The 27,358-nt window shown below is 42.4% G+C and overlaps 1 protein-coding gene across 1 annotated transcript in view; it reads left to right on the plus strand.

Moving 5' to 3' along the window:
• The window catches only part of CMTM6 (CKLF like MARVEL transmembrane domain containing 6), a 50,868-nt gene extending 24,454 nt beyond the window's left edge, over nucleotides 1–26,414 (plus strand). The window contains exons 2-4 of the mRNA XM_069958628.1: nucleotides 17,620–17,796; nucleotides 20,478–20,579; nucleotides 20,818–26,414. Of these exons, the coding sequence (XP_069814729.1) occupies nucleotides 17,620–17,796; nucleotides 20,478–20,579; nucleotides 20,818–20,973 (435 nt within the window). The 3' untranslated portion in view covers nucleotides 20,974–26,414. The remainder of the gene's footprint in view (nucleotides 1–17,619; nucleotides 17,797–20,477; nucleotides 20,580–20,817) is intronic.
• The last annotated feature ends 944 nt before the right edge of the window (nucleotides 26,415–27,358 follow it).

A 27,358-nucleotide genomic window follows, 5' to 3' on the forward strand; every position in this document is an offset into this window, starting at 1 on the left:
CGCGACTTGAATGTGTCTCTTGATGGTCAGTCCTTCCAGAAAATTTGCGAATTCACTCATGGCGCTTCTATGGCCGCTAAGGCAAAGGAGAAAAATTACAAGATCCTTTCGCGGTGGTATTTTTGCCCAGTCTCCTTACATGCAATGTTCCCTGAGGTCTCTGACCGCTGCTGGAGATGCCTCACGGAAGCTGGTGACATGTTACATATTTGGTGGGCATGTCCGAGCATTCAAAAGTTTTGGGATAAGATCTTGACCATCTATACCGCATATTCTGGAAGGACCATCGTCAACTCCCCGCAGCTGACTCTTCTGTCACAGATCCCGGGTTCCCTTGCTACCATTAAGAAAGGGATGTTACGACATTTTTTGACTGCGGCACGCATGGTTATCCCCCGACACTGGAAAACACCCAGGGTGCCTACACTAATGGAGTGGCTTAGTGAACTCAGGGAACTGGGTAGAATGGAGGAGCTGATTGCGGAGGCTCATGGGCAGTCTACTAAATTTGATAGGGTGTGGTTCCCCTGGCGCCTGTTCATGGACTCAGAGGCTTTCCTTGCCCTCACCTGTTAAGTGGGGGTGCTTTATGCTCTTATAGCGCTGCACTTGTTGTGGCGCTTGGCTCAGTGGTCTGCCCCCTGCCCGCCTTCCCTCCCCTCTCCTTGAGTTTCCGTTTCCTTCCTCAGCCTCCTTTTCTTCCCCCCCCCCTCCCCCCTTTTTCCTTTTTTTTTTTTTTTTTTTTTCTTTCCCTTTTCTTTTCCTTCTCTCCCCTGCAACCTGCAGGACCTTTATTATGCTTGCGGTTTGCATTATAGTGCACTGCCGTGTTGGTAGTGCCGTTGTTTGGAAATATTGACATTGCACTGCTCTTTTTCTTGCTCTTTAAATAGTTTAAAATGTGACACCAGGCGACTTGCAGGTCGTCATGTACTGAGTTTGCATTGATTTTGTATATGCTGTTTTGCGTTTGGTTGTCAATAAAATCAGATTACACATAAAAAGCGATCAAAAAGTCCTATATGCGCAATCAAGGTACCGATAGAAAGAACACATCATGGCGCAAAAAATGACACCTGACACAGCCCCATAGACCCAAGAATAAAAGCGTTATAAGCCTGGGAATGGAGCGATTTTAAGGAACGTATATTTGTTAACAATGGTTTGAATTTTTTATAGGCCATCAGATACAATATAAGTTATACATGTTATATATTGTTTTAATCGTAATAAAAACACAGTTCCCCCAAATAAAAGAAATGCGTTGTTTTTTTCAATTTCACCACACTTTGAATTTTTTTCTGGTTTCGTAGTGTACCAAATGCAAAAATTCAGCCAGTCATTGCAAAGTACAATTAGTGACGCAAAAAATAAGGGCTCATGCGGGTTTCTAGGTGGAAAAATGCAAGTGCTATGGCCTTTTAAGCACAAGGAGGAAAAAACGAAAACGCAAAAACAAAAATGGGCCCCGTCCTTAAGGGGTTAATGGGAAAGGAATGATCAGTAGATACTGACATAAAAGATTTTTGTTTTTGGACATATTTACAAATACAAATGGATTTCTTTAAAGTTATTATACTGAGGACTAAAGGAGGTGGTAAAGGTAAGTGGGGCAAATTTATGATTAGTGTGGGGGTGACAATTCTTATTCCCATCTCCATGAATAAAAAGTTGTTCACTTTTGTCTTTCAACATGTTGAAAAATTATCATTGGTAGTTCGTCGATCAGTCGCATATCTGTTTGTGTAATAAGTCTTTAGCTGATAAAACATGTTGTGTGGGTTGTTATGTGAAAAATCCTAATCTTGTTCGAGTTTAAACGATAATTGTTCTGTGTGATTGCAGGCAACATTTATGTGTCGTTGATATTGATTTAGATTTGACCCTAAAATCATTGCTAATCGCTTGCTGTAATTCCACATTCGTTCACTAATCATTCAGTGTAATTCACAATTGTTCCTTCTTTTGCTAGGATCAGATGAAGTAAATGTTCATTAAAACGATTGTAACTAACGACTAGTGTTCTGTCTAATATGGTGAACGATTTCAGATTAACGATAAACAATCTCCTTTGCGATCGTTAATCATTAAAATTGCTTTGTCTAATAGGACCCTAGGGTCAGATCTAAATCAACGATCAATGACTCACCAACTGTACTGCCAACCGCGCCGATTGGAGTAGATCCCCTACCCACAGCATTTAAATCGTTATTCCCATTAGTTCCAATATCCATGTCCATATCTGCAACACGATCAGCCTGAATGTCTCTTGACTTTAAGTAGTCGTACAAATTTATTTACATCTTAAAGAGGACCTGTCACCCCCCGTGCCGGGGTGACAGGCTCCCGACCCCCAGCTAGATCCCCTAATATTTACCTCATTTCACAGAGTCCCACTCCCGGAGCCGATCCCGGGACGGAGATATCCTGGTCAGAAGCCGGCGCGCGCGCTGTGGAGATAGGTTCTGTGTCCATAGAGAATGAATGGAGCCGGACTCAGGTCCGGCGTCCATAGAGAATGATTGGAGCTGTGCGCGCGCTGCAGAGATGAGTCCGGCTTTATTCATTCTCTATGGACGCCGGACCTATCTCCACAGTGTGCGCCTGCTTCTGACCAGAATATCTCCGTCCCGGGAACAACTCCGGGAGCGGGACTTGGCGAGATGAGGTCAGTATAAGGGGATCTAGCTGGCAGGTCTCCTTTAAGTATTTTGACATAGGTCGAAAGACTTATTAGGAACAAATGACAGTCCCTTTTGTAATATTCTGATATGGGGCTCAAACAAGATGGTAGCAGACATATTATAAACATCAAAGAAGACAGAAGATGGTTCTTTCTTGATTTCTTCAGGTGTGTGCCCTAACCTTTCCAGTGCTTCGTGCTGGCCCTCCTAGCATATCTGCCTATGCTTCCATAACATGGAAGAGTGCTTGTATTCTCTGGTCTCTGAGTCAAAGTGGCTTCCTAAGCTCCTAATATGCTACAAGTTATATCTCCTCTTTCCCCTCTCCCTGAGTGATTGACACCTAGAAGTTGAGTCCCATGCAGGGTCAGGTATTGCAGGGGGAGTAAAGGGTGTTACAGCCTGATGCCCATTTTGCCTCGGACAGATTTTAAAGGGGTACTCCAGCGGGGGGGCTATTTTGGGATCTGGCCGGGGAGGAGGTGGCTGAGAGAAAAGACGTCCACTCACCTCCCCGGATCCAGCGGCGCGTCCTGTATCGCGGCGCTCCGGATCCCGGTTTCCGGCCGCTACCTGGTGTCTGACGCGGGCTCGAGACGTGACGTCTCACGTCCGCTTAGCCAGTCAGTGACAGAGGCGGGATCCGTTTCAAGTCTGCTCAGATCCCGCCTCTGTCACTGACTGGATGAGCGGACTTGAGACGTCACGTCTCGAGCCCGCTTCAGACACCAGGAAATGGCCGGGGACCGGAGCGCCGCGATGCGGGACCCGCCGCTGAATCCAGCAAGGTGAGTGGACGTCTTTTCTCTCAGCCACCTCCTCCCCGGCCAGATCCCAAAATAGCCTCCCCCCCCCTCGGGAGTACCCCTTTAATCAGTAACAACCCATTCTGAGAAGTGAAAGCTGAGCTGTGATTGGTTGCCGCTGATCCAGAAGTCGCCCATTTTGGCAGATACACTTTAGATAAAAGTGGACACCGTGCTGAACTTTGGGGACATCACTTATAACCAAGGGGGCCATTCAAAGTAGGAATTACTGGTAAACTAGTTTTTAATCTACAAATAAATAAAAATGTCTAAACCCATAGCGGGAAATTTTTAAGACTTAAAGGTGTTGTCCAGGAATAAATCAGCTGGGGGCTGCAGTTGGACTTGTCAGTAATGTATACTTACCTGTCCCCTCTACCCTGCCAATTCCCAGGCCACCCACTCTGCGCTGCTGTCATAACATCTGATGACTTCCTGTTCCCCTAAGGATTGGCTGGTCATCATAGACTCTATGCTAAGCAGCCAGTTCCGGTGGGAAGCGTCTCTCTGCCAAAGCAGGATGTCGGGAGCACATCTCCTGGTTGCGCACATACTGTGAAGCTACTTTATACACTGACCTGAGCCTTGCTAGACCTTAACATAGGTTAAGGCGTGTGGACATATATCCCATCGGGTGGGACATCATCCTAAAGGTCTCATAAGGTCATAGTGAGTTAAGTATGCGGCAACATTGATACCCTGTCACATATCTTGCTGGTGTATGAAACATGCCTATAAATTTTGTTTTAGTTATGTGACACAACCAATTGACCTTAACACAAGTTGACCTCAACCTTTACCTTACGGCCCCTGATGATGTAACCGACATTGGTACTGAAATGCGTTGGAAAAGATGGTATAATGGTTTTCTGCATATAGCCTCAACTGGATAATATGGTTTTGGACTAATAGGAGCATAATATATTTTTTGTGTATTGGCACAGAGCTGGTAGCCGAGAGCAGGATTTTCTGTGTGTATTTGAATTTTGGAATGGATATCTGCGGATTGAGACAGATAGTTCCTAGACACGATGAGACAGACTGACCATTAGCTCTTTCTACGGCTTAGCATTGTTTGGAGATTCTTTCATTGTAAATATTTATCGTTTGTTACAAGATGTACTTTTAACACATGTCTAATAAATTTGTATATGTTATATAAGCGCATCCTTTACATTTAATTTCTATAATTTACACAAGGATTGATTTACTTCTGACTTCTGATAGTCGTTAATTGATAGCGTATGCTGCGTTTACATGGAGCAATAACTCGCCCAATTGAACAATTAACGATTTTGAATTAACAATGTGTTTTTTATAACTATCAGCCTTTAGACAGAACAATATATATCGTTTGGAAAAATCGTTATTGCCATCGTTTTAAGCTCACTTAAAGGGAACCAATCACCTCAAAAATGCATATATAGCTTTTTAAATGTGCTGTTAGAGCACACAGCACACTTTCCATACATGTTTCTATATACTCCCTGCCTCCCCCGTGTAATCCATAAAGTAACTTTATAAAACTGGCGCCCGGTATGCAAATTACATCAGGTAGTCACCTGGGCGGTGTTCGGCTAGATGGTAGTCACAGTCAGTCTGGGTCCCCTGGGCGTCCTCCGGCGGTAATAACGCCCCTCTGGGCGTGATTCAAATCACACAGTAGCTCCGACGTCACTCGGGAGCGCGCCGTGCACGACGTCTGCGCACCTATGTTTTTACGCCACTGCGCATGCGCAGTACAGCCGCTTCCATTCAGGCTGTACTGTGCCTGTGCAGAATAGCTTCAAATTCAGTGTGAGCCGGAGTTTGAGGCTATTCTGCACAGGCGCAGTACAGCCAGAATGGGAGCGGTGTAAGACGTAGGCGCGCCAACGTCGTGCACGGCGCGCTCCCGAGTGATGTCAGAGCTACTGGGTGATTTGAATCACACCCCTTACCGCCAGAGGATGCCCAGGGGACCCGGACTGACTGTGACTACCATCTAGCCGAACACCGCCCAGGTGACTACCTGATGTAATTTGCATACCGGGCGCCAGTTTTATAAAGTTACTTTATGGATTACACGGGGGAGGCAGGGAGTATATAGAAACATGTATGGAAAGTGTGCTGTGTGCTGTAACAGCACATTTAAAAAGCTATATATGCATTTTTGAGGTGATTGGTTCCCTTTAAACCCATCTCACACATAGGGTGAATTGATGAAAGACTGTTTACACAAAGCGATCTGCGAATTTTTTGTGAATGACCAACGACGATTTGAGAACATGTTGTAAGATCAATGATCGATTTCTCGCTAGTCGCTTGATCGTTTGCTGTGTTTACACGAGCCAATTATCGCTCAAATGCGATCATCATCGCGAAAATTCGAACGATAATCGTTTCGTGTAAACGCACCATTGCTCCATCTGATTAGAGCGAACAATGTGGAATTAGGGTCCATTTACACAGAAAGATTATCTGACAGATTATCTGCCACAGATTTGAAGCCAAAGCCAGAAACAGACTATAAACGGAGATCAGGTCATACAGGAAAGCCTGAGATTACTACTTTTTTTTAATCCATTTCTGGTTTTGGCAGATAATCTGTCAAATAATCTATCTGTGCAAATGGACCCTTACACTCGACAACTAGCAAACAAGCAAATTTTGCTATCAGCACAAAACCAACGATCAGTGATCCATGAACGATTTATCGTTGGTCATTTGATCATTGCCTACTTTTACATGAAAGATTATTGTTTAAATTCAAACAATATAGGGCCCTTACATTGGACTTAAATACATTTGCTGCTTAGCTTGCAGAGCACCATTAGGACTTTGGGTCAGTGATCTCACAATGGACCATAGTTTGCACAGCTCCAGGAAGGCCTTTGTGTTCTTTTTTTCTTTATTGTTGAATTCTTTGATTTATTTTCTCTCTGAGATGTAACTGGCAATTTTAGGTCACATGCTCTAAATTACAGCAGAACCAAACCTGTGTAAAAAAATAGCTGTTTTTAATGTGTAGGATAGTGTGTAACCATGTGAAAATCACATACACAAGAAAGCTAAGATAGCAAAGTGTAAGGGCCTATTCCCTTGCTTCGTGAAACACGGGAAAAAGGGTAGGCCCTGTAATGGAGTCTGCCGAGAGCTGAGAAAGTGTTTGAATATTTGCGGCACTGTAATAACAGTAATCTATGCCATCCATGTTTCACGAAATGTGGGAATAAGGCCTTAGGTGAACCATTTCTGGAATTTTTATTATGTTATGCTGCTTATTGTTTTAGGATTTTTTATTACATTTGTGGGGGGGGGGGGGGGGGTGTTCTTTAGATGTTAAAAGTTTGCAAAATATCCTGTAAAATGAGAACTTGAGAGATTGACATCTTGGTATTTTCAGCAGTTGTGTACTGTATGTAGACAGTTTAGGAGGTGTTAACGTTTTCTGTCTTTAGCTATTGCTAAAATGCTGGAAGAAATGCAGTGAACTTTTGTGATCCAGCAACTTGTAGGGAACAGCGAGAGACTCTAGGAGGGGAGATAAGATGCGGATAGGAGCCACACCTTTCATTGCAATCCATGCCTGATGATGACTGTAATTTTCAGTGGCCTCTCCCATGTCTGGTGCTGGTTAACATCACTGTGACATCTGTGTTTCCCTTTCTTACATTTATAGAGGTTTTTATGTGGCAGCACATAGTGCTATTATATGTTCTGTACATGTAAATAAGCAGTGCGTTCAGAGCTGGGACTTTTTTTTTTTTTACACACTGACAGCCACTGGTATGCAGAAATTTCGAGGGTAGCCTTGTGTTTCTCAAAAAACAATATTATAACCAGCGCTCCTGTAGTCAGTCAGAGCAAAACTAGCACTCTTATTCATGAACATGTAAACTGACTCAGTCTGCTTTTTATTATTTGCCACAATGATTCTTTTTATTAAGTGCAGTAGTCATATACAATAAATATCTGCCCACAAGCTTAAAGTCTGTATTTTCGAACAGCCAGAGAGGGCGCTGTGCTGCAGACGTTCTGATGGTACATGCCTCCTTTTTCCATGCACAGAGACATCATGAGGTAGGGAGGGATATGTACCAAATTGACCAGCTGATACAACTAATTATACAGCACTATATTTCTACAATAAAAATTCTAATACAAAGCATAACTTGTACATCCAGTATTACATTTGTGTGTGTGTGTGTGTACATATATAAATTTACACATGATCATGAGTATAAGGAGGAGATGTTATTATAAAAATGCCCTAAAACTACAGACCTTGTTTAACCCTTTAGGGTACATGCTATCTAACTTAGTGTCCCTGTCGTTCAAAATCTAAATCCACAGTAGATGTGATATAAAGCAAGTTTGCAATTTACATTTTTTTCTTTTGTTATCATAGAAAACACAGCACTTCCTGTGTTCTTAGGGTCCTATTACACTGAGCGATTTTTAACGACTAACGATAAACGATCGCAAACGAGATTGTTTATCGTTAATCTGAAATCGTTCACCATATTACACAGAACGATAATCGTTAGTTACGATCGTTACTATGATCGTTTATTCCTTCTGATCGCAGCAAAACAATGACCAATGTGCAATTACACTGAACCATTAGTAAAGAAAACGCAGAACTTGAGCGAACGAACATGCAATTACAGCGAACGATTAACAATAATTTTAGGTTCAGATCTAAATCAACAATCAACGACATACGAACGATTTTTCGATTGTTGCCTGCAATTACACAGCGATTATTGTTTAAATTCGAACAATTTAATGAATTTTTGCATGATAATCGTCCCGTGTAATAGGGCCCTTACTCTTTGAGGAAAAAAAAAAAGTCAGAAAACAGGACGTCCTGTGTTTCCTAGGGAATCTGAGCACAGAGAAGGGAGCCATGTGATTGATAGACACATTGAGCTGTGAATCTCTGTACTGGCCAGCATTCCTGTTTAGTTATTTTTTTCAACTGGTGCAAAGCTGAAAAATCTGCCTTTAGGAGACTGTACCTGGAGTTCAGCTTTGTTTTACAGCATGATAACAAAAAAAAAAAGAAGTTTATTGCAAACTTGATTTATTTTACGTATACTGTTTTAGATTGTGAAAGTTATGACAGTGACACTTTAAGTGATCCAAAAGGTTTCACGCCAGAGTAACCTCTTATGGTTCTTCTCTCCATCAGCACTTTATTCCACTACCTGCCATCTAAAATCACAGATCTGATGGCCTTGTTCACAAAAATGTCTAGCCACTGTAGGTTAATTTTTCATCCTCATGTTTCCTTACACAAGCCAAAAATGTTTGTCTTCTCACTCGTTTCTTTTTTTAGGTCATCTTTTATCAGTTTGTTGTCCAGAGATGTATTCTTATTTTCAGAAATTTGCCTCTCTGATCAGTTTCCCAAACTTAGGGTCACTGCCGACCACTTTCCAATGTTTCAGATGCCTTTATATTATCAAGTGTGAATGTCAATCAAACATGGCACTGTAAATTAATCTCACGTCGTCCACACATCTCACCCATGTGGGCAAGATACTAGGCAGTGCATGCTTTTCTTCAAATACATGACAAATATCCTTAAAAAAAAAGAAATCAATGATTACATTGCTAAAAATGTGAGCGCTGTCTCTGGCTGTTCCGAAATTAAGACTTCAAGCTTGTGAACTCCAGGCTGCTCATCACCGCAGCTCACTGAGTGAATATTCATTAGGAAGTAGCGGGCGGATTGGTTCACTTAGGGGTAAAGTACTACCCCTAATGCACTGAAAGTTCACATTATAAAAGGGAAACTATCAGCAGGTTTGACGAATTTGATATGTCCCTATTTCACAGGAGGCGCCAAGGAGGAAGGGTAGTCTCTTGCCTTCATGCTTTGTGCCGTTCCTGTGCACTTAATAATTATCAATGGAGTGTGGCAGTGCTCCTAACGGTCTTACCGGACCAAGAAGGAAATGACTAAGTGTGTGGGAAGGGCACCAAGCATGAAAGTAAGAGGTTTTCTTTCCTACTCTGCGCCTCTTGGGCAATAGTGACATATCAGCAGGTTAGATTTGTCTGATAGTTCCCCTTTAACCTCTTAAAGGGGTAGTGCACCCAAAAAAAATTTCTTCCAAATCAACTGCTGCCATGAAGTGCCAGAGATTTGTAATTTACTTCTATTAAAAAATCTCAAGCCTTCCAGTACTTATCAGCTGCTGTGTGTCCAGCAGGAAGTGGTGGTTTCTTTCCTGTCTGACACAGTGCTCTCTGCTGCCACCTCTGTCCATGTCAGGAACTGTCCAGAGAAGGAGCAAATCCCCATAGAAAACCTCTCCTGCTCTCCAGACTGGAAATAATACCACTTCCTGCTGGGCGTACAGCAGCTAATAAGTACTGGAAGGCTTGAGATTTTTTAATAGAAGTAAATTACAAATCTCTGGCACTTCATGGCAGCAGTTGATTTGAAAGAAAATTTTTTTTGGTGCACTACCCCTTTAAGGACCCATGACGTACCGGCACGTCATGGATCACTGTCACTTAAGGACCCATGACGTACCGGTACGTCAGCCCTTTAAACGGGCGCCGCGGCCGGCCGGGTCCCGATCGGGGGAGATAGCCTGCTATAATACATAGCAGGCCATCTCTCCCTGTCGGCATGGAGGGTTGTTAACCCCCCCCCCATGCCGACGATCGCCGCTATTGGCTGATAAGCCCATAGCGGCGATCGGAACCTTTCCGAAAAAAAATGGCGGTCGGTGCCGTCCTCGGACGGCACCGACCGCCATTACTGTAAAAAGTAATGGTGGTCACGGTACCACCGTCCCGATCGCCGTGAACGGCCGGCCAGACGGCCGGCCGTTCACGGCGATCAAAGTCCCCACAAGTAATAAATACCTGCTCCGGACCCCTCAGCTAGGTAGCTGAGGGGTCCGGAGCAGGTATTTGTACATTACTCACCTGTCCCGGGGTCCTGATCGGCGTCTTCCGGGTTCCCGGCGTCCTCTTCATCTTGTCGGGACTTCGGCTTCTTCCGTGAGTCCCGATCGTCTGTTTCCGGCTCCAGCGTCGTCTATTTTCGGATCTTGCGCTCTGCTGCCCCCTAGCGGCTGATAAGTGTAATACACGTATCAGCCACTACAGGGATGTTCAGAATGTAGTAAAAAAAAATTTTTTTTTCCCAATTTTTTTTTTCCTATTTTCCGCACCCTATCGCCGCTGAGTGTTGATCAGCATCGCACGAAAGTGCGCTGCTAATCAGCAACTCCTCCTTTTTGGCGTAGGGTGGTTTTTTTTTTATATCCTACTGCCACGGTCTGCTGATAAGTGCCGAACATAAGTGCGGCATTCATCAGCAACACCATTTTTGGCGTAGGTTTTTTTTTGTATACTTACTGTAAAAAACACGTAAAAAAAACACTACATTACACCACACTACATTGAATAAAGTTTTACACTACACCACTACATACCCCATATACCAATCCCCATATAAAGATGGCCCCCAGGGTGTTTTCGGTATCGGACGCATACATTATTATTGCCTCCGACACCGAAACAGCCAGTGAGGATGAATGGGGGGTCCTTCGTTCCTCCATTCATCCTCATCCTCCTCATCATCCAGTGACGTGTCTGGGAGTAGCGTAGCGTACGCTGCCCCCCAGACACGTCTTTTCCGCCAGTACCGTCCCAATAAGAGATGACGGTATGGCGTGAAATTCTACAAACTCTGTGAGAGTACCTCAGGGTACACTTACAGATTTAGGGTACGTGCACACTGCGGAATGGCGAAGGATAACCCTTCGTGCATTCCGCAGCTGGCACCCGCCGGCGGACTGATGCAGGGGCGCGTCTCCGCCCGTGTCATAGACTCTATCCTATGCACGGGCGGATTCCATCATCCGTCATTCCATCAACACGTTGGACGCAGAGCGGAATCCGCCCGTGCATAGAATGGAGTCTACGACACGGACGGAGACGTGCGCCTGCATCAGTCCGCCGGCGGGTGCCAACTGCGGAATGCACAAAGGGTTATCCTTCGCGATTCCGCAGTGTGCACGTACCCTTAGAGTGTATGAAGGAAGGGACACCCGAATCCAGCCCCCAGATGCCCACTCCCCCCCCCCCATCCTCGGAGTTAGTGGGGACATCGTCCGGGAACTGATCTTCCCACTGCTGGATAAAGGTCACCACCTGTACGGGGATAACTTTTATACCAGCACCCCCTCTTCTGGTCCCTCGCTGCCTGAGCTACTGTAGCTTGCGGCACGATCCGAACATATCAGAAGTAGTAATAGAGCCCTAATGTTTAGCAGCCATGGAGCGGACCCAGCGCTTCTGGATATGAAGGACCCCGTATCGCACCAGGACAACATTTTCCAGGTGACGTCCCCCACACTGGAGAAAGGGAGACCCCAGAAGAAGTGCAGAGTGTGGTGTAACAGGGGGATCAGGAAGGACGCCATTTACCAGTGTGCCACCTGTCCTGATCACCCCGGCCTCTGTATACTGGATCGCTCCAAGGCGCACCACACGTCACAATTCTGTCCCTTATTCCTATTTCAGGGGTCACGTTGATCCAGGGATTGTTCTGATCGCCATTATGGAGTCGGGAAGGAATTTTTCCCCTGTGATGAGGCTACTGTCGTCTGCCTCACGAGGGGTTTTTGCCTTCCTCTGGATCAACACAGGTTGAATTTGATGGACACCTGTCATTTTCAACCTTATAAACTAATAATTGGCCTAATACCCCCAAATAAATTAGAATTGTCCCTTTTCCCCAGCTAAATAGGTATGGCCGCCATTCCCATTAGAGGATGCCATGATGCAATTACAAAGCCTCTGTGCGGCCAGGACAGTAGAAACCCCCCACAAGTGACCCCATTCTGGAAACTACACCCCATAAGGAATCTAACAAGGGGGGCAGCGGGTATATGGCCCCCTGGTGACGGCCACATTTGGGACGTGAAAATGAAAAAAATGGTATTTTTTATTTTCACGGCACATGTTCTACACATGTGCCCATCACTAGTGGGGTCCATATGTTCACTGCACCCCTTGTTAGATTCCTTATGGGGTGTAGTTTCCAGAATTGGGTCACTTGTCGGGGGTTTCTACTGTTCTGGCAGCACAGGAGCTTTGTAATTGCGACATGGCCTCCATCCCCCATTCCAGCCTCTAAATGGCGCTCTGTCCTTTTGGTGACTTGCCCTGTGCCCATATGGCAAATTATGTCCACATGTGGGGTATTTTCGTACTCAAGGGAGACTACCCTACAGGTTTTGTGTTCATTTTCTTTTTTAACCCCTTGTGGAAATGGAAAAAAATCAAGGCTAGACCAACATTTAGTGTAATTTTTTTTTAATTTTTACTCTAAATCATTGATCTTGTCTTGATTTTTTCATTTTCACAAGGGGTTAAAAGAGAAAAAAAAACACAAAATGTGTAGAGCAATTTCCCCCGAGTACGGAAATACCCCACATCTGGACATAAAGCGCCATGTGGGTGCAGGGCAAGCCTCCGAAGGGAAGGAGCGCCATTTGGATTTTAGAGGTTGGATTTGGCTAGAATGGATGATGAACGCCATGTCGCATTTACAGAGCCCTTGTGCTGCCAAAACACTGTAAACCCCCCACAAGTGACCCCATTCTGGAAACTACACCCCTCAAGGAATCTAACAAGGGGTGCAGTGAGGATATGGACCCCTGGATGACGGGCACATTTGTGCCATGAAAGTGAAAAAATGAAAATTTTCACTTTCACGTCACATTTTTCCACATTTATGCCCGTCACCAGTGGAGTCCATATGCTCACTGCACCCCTTGTTAGATTCCTTGAGGGGTGTAGTTTCCAGAATGGGGTCACTTGTGGGGGGTTTCCAGTGTCTTGGCAGCACGAGGGCTCTGTAAATGCGACATGGCCCTTGAAATCCATTCCACTGAAATCCAGCTTCCAAAAGCCAATTGGCGCTCCTTCCCTTTGGAGGCTCGTCCTGCGCCCGCTTGGCACTTTATGTCCACATGTGGGGTATTTCCGTACTCGGGAGAAACTGCGCTACATGTTTTGTGTTTTTTTTTTCCTTTTACACCTTTGTGAAAATGAAAAATTGAAGGCTAGAACAACATTTTAGTGTAAAAAATACTTTAGTCTTTTTTCAAGCCATATTGTTTGGAAAATCTGTGAAGCACCTGTGGGGTCCAGATGCTCACCGCACCCCTTGTTACATTCCTTGAGGGGTGTAGTTTTCTAAATGGTGTCCCTTTTTAGGTTTTGGCTCCCCAGAGCCTCTGCCAACCTGAAGTGGTACAGTCAAAAATGACCAAAAATAACGGAGCCATTGAAATTCACTAGGCGCTCCCTTATATCTGAGGCTTGTGGTTGCGTCAAATAGCGCAATAGGGCCACATATGAGGTATTTCTATAAACTGCAGAAACGGGGCAATCAATATTGGGGTGCATTTCTCTGGTAATAGGTTTATAATTATGAAAAATATTGGATTACAATAAAATCTCTGCACAGAAAATTAAAATTTTCAAATTTCTTACACACTTAGCTTTTATTTCTGTGACTCCCCTAAAGGGTTAAAAAACTTTCTGGATGTGCTTTTGCAGAGTTTAGGGGGTGCACTTTCTGAAATGGGGTGCTTCGTGAGGCTTTCTAACTCACAGTCCCCTCAAATACACTTTAAACCTGAACAGTTCCCTAAAAATATCTGATTTTGAAATTTTACTGAAAATTTGGAAATTTGCTGCTAATGTTTTAAGCTTCCTATTGTCTAAAAATAATGAAATATAGTTTAATAAATGCCGCCAACATAAAGTAGACATGTTGCTAATGCTATTTAATATATAATTTATGTGGTATAACCATTTTCTGTATAAGCAGAAAAGTTTTAAAGTTGGAAAAATGCATTTTTTCACAATTTTTCACGCTATTTTGGGTTTTTTCATAAAGATTCGTTATAAGTATCGACTCCAATTTACAAGAAATGTGAAGTACAATATGTCACGAGAAAACAATCTCAGAATCAGCCGGATAGGTAAAGGCATCCCGAAGTTATTAATGAATAAAGTGACACTGGTCAAATTCATAAAATTTGCTCCGGTCCTTAAGGCCATTTCAGGCCCGGTCCTTAAGGGGTTAATAAGTAGTAGTTATATTACAGAATCACAGCACAGCGTAGGAAAATAATAAAAGTACATTTGTAGCCAATGCCCCCGCCCTGTAAGTTACATTCTTCTAATCTGCAGTTAGTCTTAGGGTGGTATTACACGGAACGATAATCGGCCGAATTGGCCCGATTCGGCCGATTATCGCTCCGTGTAATAAATGCAACGATCAGCCGATGACAACGATCATCGGCTGATCGTTGATATAGGTTAGAACCTATTTTCGTCGGGCGCCGACCGCGCACCGCTGCGTGTAATAGCGGTGCGTGGCCGGCGACTAACGATATACATTACCCATCCACGTTCCAGGGCTGCTCCTGCCGTCCGCTTCTCCCTGCGTCCCGCGCGCGCTCTAGCGTCACAGAGGCCTGTCAGCTGATAGCCGGCTCAGCCAATCACAGGCCGCGGCGGTCCCGGCCTGTGATTGGCTGAGCGGCCTACCAGCTGACAGGCTGCTGTGACGCTAGAGAGCGCGCGGGACCCCCGGGAGAAGCGGACGCAGGAGCAGCCCTGGAACGTGGATGGGTAATGTATGCCAGTTTAGCAAGGGCTGCAAGGACATCGGTAACGATGTCCTTGCAGCTCTTGTCAAACGATTATCGGGCTGTGTAATAGGCCCAGTAAACGAGCAACGATCTAGCAGATCGCTGCTCGTTTACAGGTATTATCGTGCCCTGCTCGGCCCGTGTAATACCACCCTTAGGGTCCTATTACACCAAAAGATGTCTGACAGATTTTTTCAGCCAAGAATGGACTATAAACAGAGAACAAGTCGTAAACATAAGACTGAGATTTCTCCTCTTTTCAAATCTGTTCCTGGCTTTGGCTGAAAAAATCTTTAAGATAATCTGTCCAACATCTTTTGGTGTAATAGGGCCTTTAGCTAGGACTCCCACTGCAGATGAATGGAGTGGCAGTGTGAATGTGCGTCTGAATATTGCCAGCTGTCGTGCTGTTTGCCGTTATCACACTGGCCTAGTGCAATTAAGTTAACATGTTAATTTACCACAGTAATACCATAAAAATAAAATCTAAAGAATGATGTTTGAATTAATTTTTCCCATAAATGGTTTAATAAAAAAAAGAAAACTGATAGGATCCTCAAGGAGTGGATTTCTGTGTTGTATCAATCTGTAATAACAAACTCCTAGAAATCTGAGGTAGAGAGGATTGTTATAGAGTCATACAGAATTCATAGAATGAATTGTGGCATGTGTAAATGGACTATTGGTTATGCAGGTATTCTGCACTTGTAGGGGCAGCATTGCAGTAGTAGCTACTCTGGAAACTGCTTTGTGAATGTTTTTTTTTTAAACACATGTTTCTTGTAAATGTATAGGTTCAGTGTGGTCTCCACAGCATTTTGCAAAACCTGTGTGCTATGGTTTTTTATTTTTTTTTCACAACTTGTCAATAAATGCTCCTGATTGACTGTGTATTTGTTGCAATTTTGTCCCATTGACTTCAGTTGGGAAGTTTAAATGAAACTAATAGTACGTTTACACAGAGAGATTTATCTTACAGATTTTGGAAGCCAAAGCCGGACTGGATGTGAAAACAGGAGAAATCTCAGTCTTTCCTTTATGACCTGATCCCTCTTTATAGTCTGTTCCTGGCTTTGGCTTCAAAAATCTGTCAGATAAATATTTCACCAAAAGGGTCCATTTACACAGAAAGATTATCTGCCAAAGTTTTGAAGCCAAAGCCAGAAACAGACTATAAACAGATATCAGGTCATAAAGGAAAGCCTGAGATTTCTCCTTTTCAAATCCATTCCAGGCTTTGGCTTTAAATCTTTGGCGGATCTCTGTGTAAATGGACCCTAACAGTAATGTAATGTTCCCATAGCACATGAGAGATACTGAGGATGAAGGTCATTTTGTTACCTTGATCCTCTGTGCCGTTTTTGGGAAATCCTCATTCCATATGCAAATGAGGTAATTTGGTACACTAAAGGCAGAACTAAACCCTCTGCACTAATCTGCCCCTCCGGGCCGCCCCTTTTCAAATATTAGTCCAGCTCTATGCAATGCTGAGTGATGTCACTGCAGAGAACATCCCCAATATTTGTGGGGAGGGTCAGGCCAGCTCAATTCACTGAAGATAGTCGTCCCATCCACAGTGTACCAAACCCCTTACTTTACATATGAAAAAAGATTTCCTGAAAACAGCCCTGAAGATAAAGGTAAGAAAATGAGCTTCATCCTCACCATCCTGTGTGCTGCTGTTAGTTTCCTTTTAAAGGGTGCGTTCACACCTACAGGATCTGCAGCAGATTTGATGCTGTGTTCAGTTATTTAAATCAAATCTGCTGCAGAAAATCAGCTGCAGATCCTGTAGGTGTGAACGCACAATTAGTCTGTAATGCTTCCACAGTGTTAGTAGATTTTGCTGCTCATCCTTTAGGTTACAAACCCACTTGGCGGGTCTGCAGCAAGTCCGAGATCCGAGAGCCGAGATCAGGTGAAGTATCAGCTCCGGCGGCCGGGGGGTTAATGGAGTGGGCTGCAGACAAACTCGCAGCAGGGATGTACATCCCTGCTGCGTGTTTGTCTGCCATTAAAAGCATAGGGCCGGGATCTGCAGCGAGTCTCGCTGCAGACCCGCCAAGTGGGTTTGTAACCTTAAAGGGAACCAGTCACATAGCCGGTGCTCTATAAACAGCTCTAAGTACCTTGTAGCTGCTGGGTGCTGTGCCCTATAGCCTGCTGCAGGGTGGTAATTTTCAAATATTGGTCCTTAATCCTTGCTCTCAGCACCTGGTAAGTGTGCATTGGGGCAGTTCCGCAGTGACATGTAGTTACGCTGCTTCTGCCCTCCTCCCAGCCCTTCACACTTCTTCATTAGCTGAGGGTCCCAAAGGTCAAACCCCCAAGGGTTTGCTATAACGTAGTGGCAACGCCACTCATCAGTATTGCATATACCCATAATGTAGCCATTGAGATATACAAAAACAAAACGCCTAATTGATCCCTGATTGTGTTTCCTAGGTGCTGTCCTTTGTGGCGTTCGTATGTGAAGAAATCATTGATCAGTGTGAATCCTGTGCAGGCCTGTACTTCTTTGAGTTTGTTAGCTGCAGTGCCTTCCTGCTTGCCTTACTCATGTTAATTGTGTACTGGACACCGCTAAATCGTAAAATCAACATTGCAAGCTTCAAGAAAATTGTAAGTATGCTGACTCTTCACCAAATCTTAGAATAATTTAAAGAAGAACTTGAGGGAAATTCCAGTCAAAAGTGGAAAAAAAAAAAGTAATTTACCATTATGAATTATCATTAGAAATAGCTAATGACTCCCTGATGAATATTTATTGAACAGCAGATACCTGGTTCTGCATGTCCTCCATATTGCTGCTACCACAAGTGAGTATATCATTTTACCGCTGCACCAGAGCTGGAGAGATAAGCCACAGCGCCCAAGCAGGAAAGTAGATACGATGCTACAAATACCATGGATATAAAAAGTCTAAACACCATGGGGGAGATTTACCAAACATGGAGTAAAGTAAAACTGGCTCAGTTGCCCCTAGCAACCAATTAGATTCCACCTTTCATTTTCCAAAGAGTCTGTGAGGAATGAAAGGTGGAATCTGATTGGTTGCTAGGGGCAACTGAGCCAGTTTTACTTTACACCATGTTTGATAAATCTCCCCCCATGTTTTTGTCATGTAAAATATTCAAAGACATAACATTTTAGATACCCACCTTAGGGCCCTTTTCCACCGGACGATTATCGTTCTGATTATCGTTAAATCGCTCGAATCTAAACGATAATCGTTCGTTTGAATAGCAGTTAACGACCGAACAAGAAATTGCTGATCGTTTAATAAGACCTGGACCTATTTTTATTGTTGCTCATTCGCAAATCGTTCGCATTGAATAAGAAGTCGTTCACAGTAGTGATGAACACAATAGCGACAACAAGACGACCCCAAGAGCGCTCATAAGTAACGATTATCTTTCCATGTAAATGGGCGAACGATTTCAGGTCTTTTATAATAACGGTCGTTTGGATCGTTTATCGTTAACGATTATGCGAACGATAATCGTCCAGTGGAATAGGGCCCTAAGAGTATGTTTACACTGAGTAAATTCTTTGAGTGGAGGAGCACAAGGCATCATAGGCAGGCGGGATTCTGCCTATTTTACTGTGTGAACAGGCCTTTAGTGGGACCCATAAAATGTACAATTCCATTGAAGAAATAGAATAGTTCAAAGGGAAAAATAAGGCTAGATTAAAAAATCTGCAATCCAGAATGTGGCCAAAACCATGCCCTCATTTCTTCTCCAATAGCTGTGTGATGTTGCCGGGATTATCAGCAACATTAAGTGGCCATTGCTAACTGCATTGTAGCATGGTTTTTGCTGCAAACACAGCCTTACAAATACAAAATAATGTGGTCGCATAAATATTAACACCCTCTTATATTTGGGGATTTGGTTGTGTTCAGAATTGACAATTAGGGTCACTGAAATCTGTTGCAAATCTACCATTCAAAAAGCATATGTTTCAGCACGTGTGTTTCATACTTACGGATTGGCACCACCCCGCTGATTCCTGCGGTGCCATCCTATAGGAGAGGCGGCCCAACTGTCATGAAGCCCTCATACTGTCACTGTCCACTTATGAAATGAAGCGATTTTAGAGTAGAAAGGAGACACAGACAAGTGTTATACAGGTATATGTCCAATGTGCAGCATCTGAGCTTGTGTATGGTGCGGAGAACCGCATAGAGTATCAATGAATGAGTATCAATCTAATTTTTCTCGTAATCTGTGTCTTAATGAAGTAGCAAAGACTAAGGGTACAGCTTTTTCAACTTAAAGACATTGGCATGGCCTGGCAGTTTTAGCGTCTGTAAGGACATCTCAATATGCGGTTGTCAGCATGGATTGGAACAATGATTGTTTACTGGCTTTGTTAAGGGGCACTCTGACGCCAGAAGTTCACTTCCAACATCCGATGCATCCTCATTCAGTGCAGGATGCTTACTGGCATTGCTATGGGATGTTTCGCTCCCACTGATGCATTAGCTGTACCATGAAGCTGGTAACTATCACCCTGTTTGGCTGGAATTAAGGGAATTAAGTTATTTAAAGAGGTTGTCCAGGGAAAATTAACTTGTCCCCTATCCACAGGATAGGGGACAAGTAAGAGATTGCGAGGGGTCCGACCTCTGTACCCCTCGCCGATCCCTGTATTGGGCCCCTGGCTTCTTTGTTATGAATACAGACTCCTACCCAAGATCCTGTCACGAATTCTAAGTGGACTTCAACAGAGTGTTCATTTAAGGGTGTGCATCTTCATGCAACCACTTTATTTTAGTTCTTTTATTTTTCCACTTTTCGTTTTTCCATTTTTCCAAAGATTAGTTTGTTATTCAATAGAATTGTACAGATTATAGGTGACATAAAGGTTTCGTGTACACTTAGTTCATCTGCTGTGGATTTGATGATGATGCAGATTTAATCAATATAAGTAGCTGAAATCCGCCTCATCTTATCTATAGTGTGAAATACGCAGTGTGATGATAGGAAAAAGTTCTGAAATTATTTTAAATGAAGCAATTATATATTATTAATATGAACCTGCCAATTCTTTCTATTGTATTTAGCATTTTCGTGTTACTAAGACGTTACTCTTTGCATCTGGATATTTCTTTTGTTCATATCACTTGTGCCACGCCCTTAGATATCTTACGTTTCCTTCCTATTGTCTATATAATAACTATACAAGCACATTTCAGCATTGCTTTGTAAGGTCCAATATGTGAGATTACAAATTTCTTAACTTTGAGCTCCACCTAGAGGAAAGTACAAAAAATAACAGTTATTTCTCTTTTACAGGATTTCTATGTTACTTTAGTCGTTGGCGCCCTCTTCGTCATAGCTTCTATTGTATTTGCGGCTACGATGGACAAGGGAAGTTCGCTTGGAAGCGTATCTGTGGTAAGTGGGAAATATTGAAATAATGAAAAAATATTGTATACTAAGGGAGAGTTGTGTTTCAAAAGTACTTGGTATAAAACTAGTAGAGCAGAGGAAGGAGAATTTTTTTCAACATAATAAGAATAAACACAGGTAAGACTGTAATAAACTGGGGATAGACAGTGGCAGTGTATGGAAAGAGTGTGTGAAGTCCAAACATAACTGGTGATACATTTTGTCTTGTTTTTGTCCCTTTTAGACATTTGGATTCCTAGCCTCCATTGTATTTCTACTGGAATCGCTTTTTATGTATAAAAATGACTATATTGCAAAAAGTAAGGAAACAACAACACCTGGAGCAAATGGCACAGTAGAGAACCAACCACTGAACACACCAGTGCAAGCTTCAGCCTGATCAGCCAGTACACAGATTCTGTTCAAGAAGATCTGCAATGCGATAACCTATCCTTTATAAAATCCATGCGATTTTATGATCTGTTTTTATTCTATGTAAATAATATTATCCACTAATTTGGAGAATGCAATCCATATTATCCCATACCACATGGACATACAGGAAAATGTGGCCTTTCCAAATAATCTCTGTATGCTGTAAAAGCGGTTTTTATTTTTACTTTTTTTTATTAATTCCAGATAATTTTTTTTTTAACATGCATGATAGATTACTTCAATTATTTATTTTCTATCATCCTATATTATCTATATGAAGTTAATGAAAGTAGCCCTTTGGAATATTTCAGTGCCTTATTTTATCCTGCCATACTCTGCCCAATTCTGAATAAAATTCATTCTAAACAAGGGTTTTTACAGGTATAACCTGGTGCTCACTACACAAAGCAAGGTCTGATGGTCCTGCACTAGTTTAGTGGCCATGCTAAGGGTGTGTTCACACATTCAGGTTTTTAATTGCAGTTATTGAATACAAACCCAGGAATAGATCCTAAATGCATGACATCATAGCACCTTTCCCCCCTCTGTTTAATGTGTACATTGGAAGCTTTACTTGGCCTGTATACAAAATGTAGGCTGTGGTAGAGGCCGCGTCCATCACTCATTTACTAACGTCATGTAGAAAATACATCATGTCCCTCACCTTATGGCTAGTCCTCCTGCTTTATAGAAGAATCAGGGATTCACCAGCTTGGTGCGGAGAACAAATCTCAAGTGTGTCCCAGTGATGGCCATTTCTTGCCCTCGGCATGTAAGACAGAAGTGAGTGCTGTAATGTATTTTTTCTACATGACATACATTTTGCATTGGTCTGCACTACTGGATCTCTGAGTACTCCTAAATTACTTGTCTGTTCCTGGCTCCCAGCCCCTCCACTTTTAGTAGGCACTTTTTCTCCAAGGTGATTTATCTATTCCTAGTAATCTGTTCAATAGACTTGTCACCCATAGGCTATAATGGCATGAAAAGCTACCGAAGAGTTCATGGTGTATCCCTTTAACAGATGCTTGTAATGGATGGAATGTGATAACCATTTAATACATATAGTTTTTAAATGAACCTGTTGGATGGAATTGCATCTTCTTATTTTTTTTGCAGCATACTTATGTACACTGGCAATATTGAGGCCAAAATCAAACCCATTTGGTGTCTGTCGGACAGTAATAGCCTATGGATGTGTTTAGTTTGTACGTTTTCCTAAGGTACACCCTATGGAGCTGTCCACATCATGATTTTAATGCACGCTTAATGTATTTGTTAAACATCTGTATGTTTTTATAGATTTCTATGCATTTTTACGTAAAAAATGTATGCATTTTCCATTGAATCTAATTTAAAAAATATATATCGCTTGAGCTTATAATCCCGTAGGACCGGAGTTTTGTAGCTTGAAATTTTAATCTTTATTTCATTGCTAACAAGGGAGATGGAAAGCACTAGGTAACCAGCACATCACTGCAACCTCTATTTTTATAGTAGTAGTGAGGCAACATTCCTTATACCATGCATGTGTGAGTGTGTGTATATATATATATATATATATATATATATATATATATATATATATATATATATATATATAGCAGTGGTAGTACATTGAGTATATATTTTTCAAGGACAGAAAAGTGTGGTAGACTACGCCTTTCCACCCCACAAAAAAAAAACAAAAACAAATCATATACTGTTTTAAACCACCAAAGCAGAGTCCGAAGTATGCACTTTGCTTAAAAGTATAAATGCGACAGATCTCAAAATCCTGTTTGAACAGCCCCAAAGACTGTTAATGCATATCTGCTGCTACCTGCCTGGATGTTCATGCATATGAGTAGACTGTAAGTGCAATAACTCTTGTTGAGTGCTGACTAATTTCCTTTGAAGTTGTGTGACGGTGAGTTCTGTGGTGGCATCTCATTACTGTAGATTCCAAGAAATCCACCTTTAATTATTGCCTTGTCAGAATGGGAACATTGAAATGAAATCCTCTAGTTGCTTGCTACAGGTTGTACTGAATGTTACTAACAATAGCTAATGTATTACAGAAAAGGGACTGGCGGGAAGATTATAGTTGGGGTCCTATTAGACGGGCCGATGACTGCCTGATCAATAATGTAAACGAGCACTGATCTACTAGATCAGCGCTCGTTTACTGAGCCTATTACACAGCTCGATGTTATATATCACCTCTTCTTGCTCCCAGTCTTCTGTTCTCTGCTTCCTCCTGGCGCTGTGGCTTTAGCTTCAGAGCGGCCTCTCTGAGCTGGCAGACCGCTTTGAAGCTACAGCCACAGCACCCAGGAGGAAGTAGAAACAGGAGAAGACTAGGAGCGTAGTGAGGTGATGCTTAACAGTTTATTCCATTGTTCGCCGACCACATAGCGATGCGCAGTCCGCATACGATGATCTTAGGTCTGGACCTAAAGATATGCTCATTGGCTGATTGTTGTCTCTATTACACAGAGCAATATCACTTTGTGTAATAGGGCCCTTACAGGAGTAAATTTACTGTATGCTTTATAAACCTTTATAAACCTTCTCATTGTTTAGTTTCAGCTGCCGTACAATGTAAATGAGCAGTCTATTGCATATCCCATTTACAGTGGGCTCACCCTATGACCGTGTAAATAAGTGTAAGAAATTGTAAAGCAAGGCCAGAAAGGGCTTAGAGGTCTAACACATCTTGCAGCAGAAAGCGCAGGTGAAGCAAACTCAACTATGAGACACATGGGAGGCTGATCACAAGCTGTACATCTGCTGGGACCCCCAGCACCCCTGTCATCTAATGTGCGCGGAAACCCAGCAGCAAGTGTTCAGTTTTTCTGCAGTACCATTGCAAGAGAAAAGCATTAGACATTCCTAACGGAATCAGTGGGCTGCCTATATAATGCATGGATGTGATCTTTCAGAGCATGAGACTGCATTTTGCTAATAGAGGCCAACAACACAAATTTCACCAATAGACTATATGTACATTGGTTTCTAAGCCAGTTCAGCCTGTTAATGAAGTATATGGTGGATTTGCTTTAGTTATCGGATAATACTGCCGAACCCGAACATTTTGACAGATCCGCTTCACTACTGAACACATTCTGTGTACAGAGCAGTAGCCATCACTGAACCTAGTGTTAAAGGGATTACAGTATAGGGATTTCATCTATATAATCAAAATCATACAGTATGGCTTTTTGACTCTAAAGGGAGTGATGCCTGAATTATCATTGTGATGTGTTTAAGTAAAATTAAAAATTTGTGAAAATTCATGTTTTTAAACATTTAATAATTTTCTTTGTGTTTTAAGAGCTATGTCTTTTAGAGACTGCAATCTTAAAAAAGAAAAAAAAACACACTATCATGCAATCCCTACATATAATATGTGACAGAAATATCAAACACATGTCCTCATGTTTTTTTCATTTTTCATGTTACATTTACCTTTCTGAATACTTTTAGGTATTAGTAGTTGCTACTTACTGCAATCTAAATAAATGGCCGTAATGAATATTGATGATTGAGAACAGCAGATATGTCTCACATATTTCCACGTAGGTTATCTGTCAAGAATTGTGTGTTTTTTATGAAAGGAAGGAATTTATAATTACTTAATAATATACTTAGTTACTTTAGCACAATTGGTCATTAAATTATATATGTCTACCTAATGGTGCGTTTACACAGAGAGATTTATCTGACAGATTTTTGAAGCCAAAGCCAGGAACAGACTATAAACAGGGTGCAGGTCATAAAGGAAAGACTGAGATTCCCTGTCTTTTCAAGTCCATTCCTGACTTTGGCTTCCAAAATTGGTCAGATAAATCTGCCTGTGTAAACGCACCATTAGGCTGGGTTCACAATGCGTATATTTCAGTCAGTATTGTGGTCCTCATATTGCAACCAAAACCAGGAGTGGATTAAAGACACAGAAATGCTCTGTTCACACAATGTTGTAATTGAGTGGATGGCCGCCATATAACAGTAAATAACTGCCATTATTTCAATATAACAGCAAATATTTGCCATTAAATGACGGCCATCCACTCAATTTCAACATTGTGTGAACAGAGCCTTTCTGTGTTTTTAATTCACTCCTGGTTTTGGTTGCAATATGAGGACCACAATACTGACTGAAATATAGTGTGTAGTGTGAACCCAGCCTCAAACTTAAGTCTACATCTTCAACATATATTATCTGAAGCTTCACTACATTGTCATTAAGCATATATAAGCCATTTTTTACATTGCGTTAGTGGTGTATCACCTCCATCATATACGGTAAACAATACAAAAAAGGTGGTATGCAAAAAAATTTAATTGCACACTATAAATAAAATATGTTGCATTGTCCAAAAAACACACAGGCAAGATAGACACTAGAGATGAGCGAATCGCTCATCTAAGCGAAGCAAATTGCTTCGTTGGATCGGTGCTCTGCTCATCAAGCCGCCGGGCTTCCCGCACTGCTCTGCTCCCTGCCGCACCACTCCGGGTGCCAGGGAAAAGCTGGATCCATTCCTGGGAAATTGGGAGAAGTTTCCCAGGAATGAATTAAGCTTTTTCCCACATCCTGGGAGGAGTGGCATGGAGCAGAGCAGTGTGGTAAGCCCGGCGGCGTGATCAGCAGAGCACCGATCAAATGAAGCAATTTGCTTCACTTAGATGAGCGCCTCAGCTCATCTCTAATAGACACCATAAAATAATGCGTTAAGGTCCTCGCTCAGTCCTTGGCCAGTTTGTATATTGAGTCTATCTTGACTGTGTTGTCTTTTGTGCAATAAAATATCTCATTTTTGGACTCGTAGTGTACATATTTGTTTCTTGTGTACAACCTTTTTCTTTTTTGTATTAATCCTTTTTTAGAATGCAGAATGTGGAGCACCTTCATCTTATGTTATTTAGCGGTGTCTGCCTAATTCTGCATTGTTACGGTAAACCTATCCATAGGCCTTTAGTGCTCAACACAGGTTGAAAGAGAATAATTTTTTGTCTCCTTTACTTCACTGTGCTGAATGGAAAAACGATAGATGCGATTTTCCATACAGAGCACATCTATTATGGAGTCTATTGGTGATGCACACCATCTATTTGAGGTATCCATCAGATATATACAATGAAGAAGTTCCTCCCTATCATATACCTCCAAATGACAGAACAAGACGCAATCTGAAAAATGTTGTGGTGACAATTTTGTTTTTGAGATATATTTTTCCCTCTGTTCGGAATTTGGAATGAATAATTTGTGACAATGCTAATGTGTACATATTTCTCTATGTATATTTACTGTACATGACACTGAATATAATTTTGTTTGGCTATTCTTAATATTTCAGCTCAAAATGATTTTATGTTACAAATAAATACATAAAATATAATAAAATAAACAATTCGGATTTTTTTTAGTTGTCTAGTAATTTAGTTATTGTAGGTTAAACGGTATTGGCAAAGAAAGTAAAATGCTTGTATTCAGAGAAAAGAATGTGTTTGGAAATGCTCCTGGATAAAAATTTTCCTCATATTAAATGCAATGGTATAACAAACTGCATATAGGAGAAACATCAGTCATGTTTCAGGTGTACCAGACACTTGCTTACTAAGTTAGTGAACAAGGGTCAGGCAGAGCCAAAACATATGTCTGAATGCAGATGCAGTAAAGTAAGATAGCAGAGCAGGCCTGTCATGCCCCGGCACCCATTTTATTTATTTTTTCTGTTGAGGAACAGGGGACAATATAACTATATGAGGTGCTCAGGTGGCATACTAATTGGGGATAATCGGGAGGTCTTGGCATTTCTGGGGCCCCAAGCGAAGTTATGTCTGCCCCCCCCCTCGACATGCACTCAACAATAGACCGCTGTTTGCTGCCCCCAGTAGTATATACCCCTTGTGCGCAGCCGCCAGTAGTATAGACCCCTTGTGTGCTTCCCCTCAGTAGTATATACCCCTTGTGTGTTTCCCCCAGTAGTGCATAGACGCCTATGTGTTCCCCTAGTTATATATAGCTCCCCCAAAAGTATTTAGACCCCCTGTGTGCTCCCCCACTAGTATATAGACCCCCTATGTGCTCCCCCACTTGGATATAGACCTCCTGTGTGCTCCCTCACTTGGATATAGACCCCTGTGTGCTCCTCCAGTAGTATATAAACCCCCTGTGTGCTCCACCAGTATTATATAGATCCCTGTGTGCTCCCCCAGCAGTATATAGACCCCTTGTGTGCTGCCCCCAGTTATATATAGACCCCCTGTGTGCTGCCCCCAGTAGTATATAGACCCCCTGTGTGCCCCACCAGTAGTATATAGACCTCTGTGTGCTCCTCCAGTAGTATATAGACCCCCTGTGT

Source organism: Dendropsophus ebraccatus, chromosome 2 (assembly GCF_027789765.1).
Source record: "Dendropsophus ebraccatus isolate aDenEbr1 chromosome 2, aDenEbr1.pat, whole genome shotgun sequence".
NCBI classification, from domain to species: Eukaryota; Metazoa; Chordata; class Amphibia; order Anura; family Hylidae; genus Dendropsophus; species Dendropsophus ebraccatus.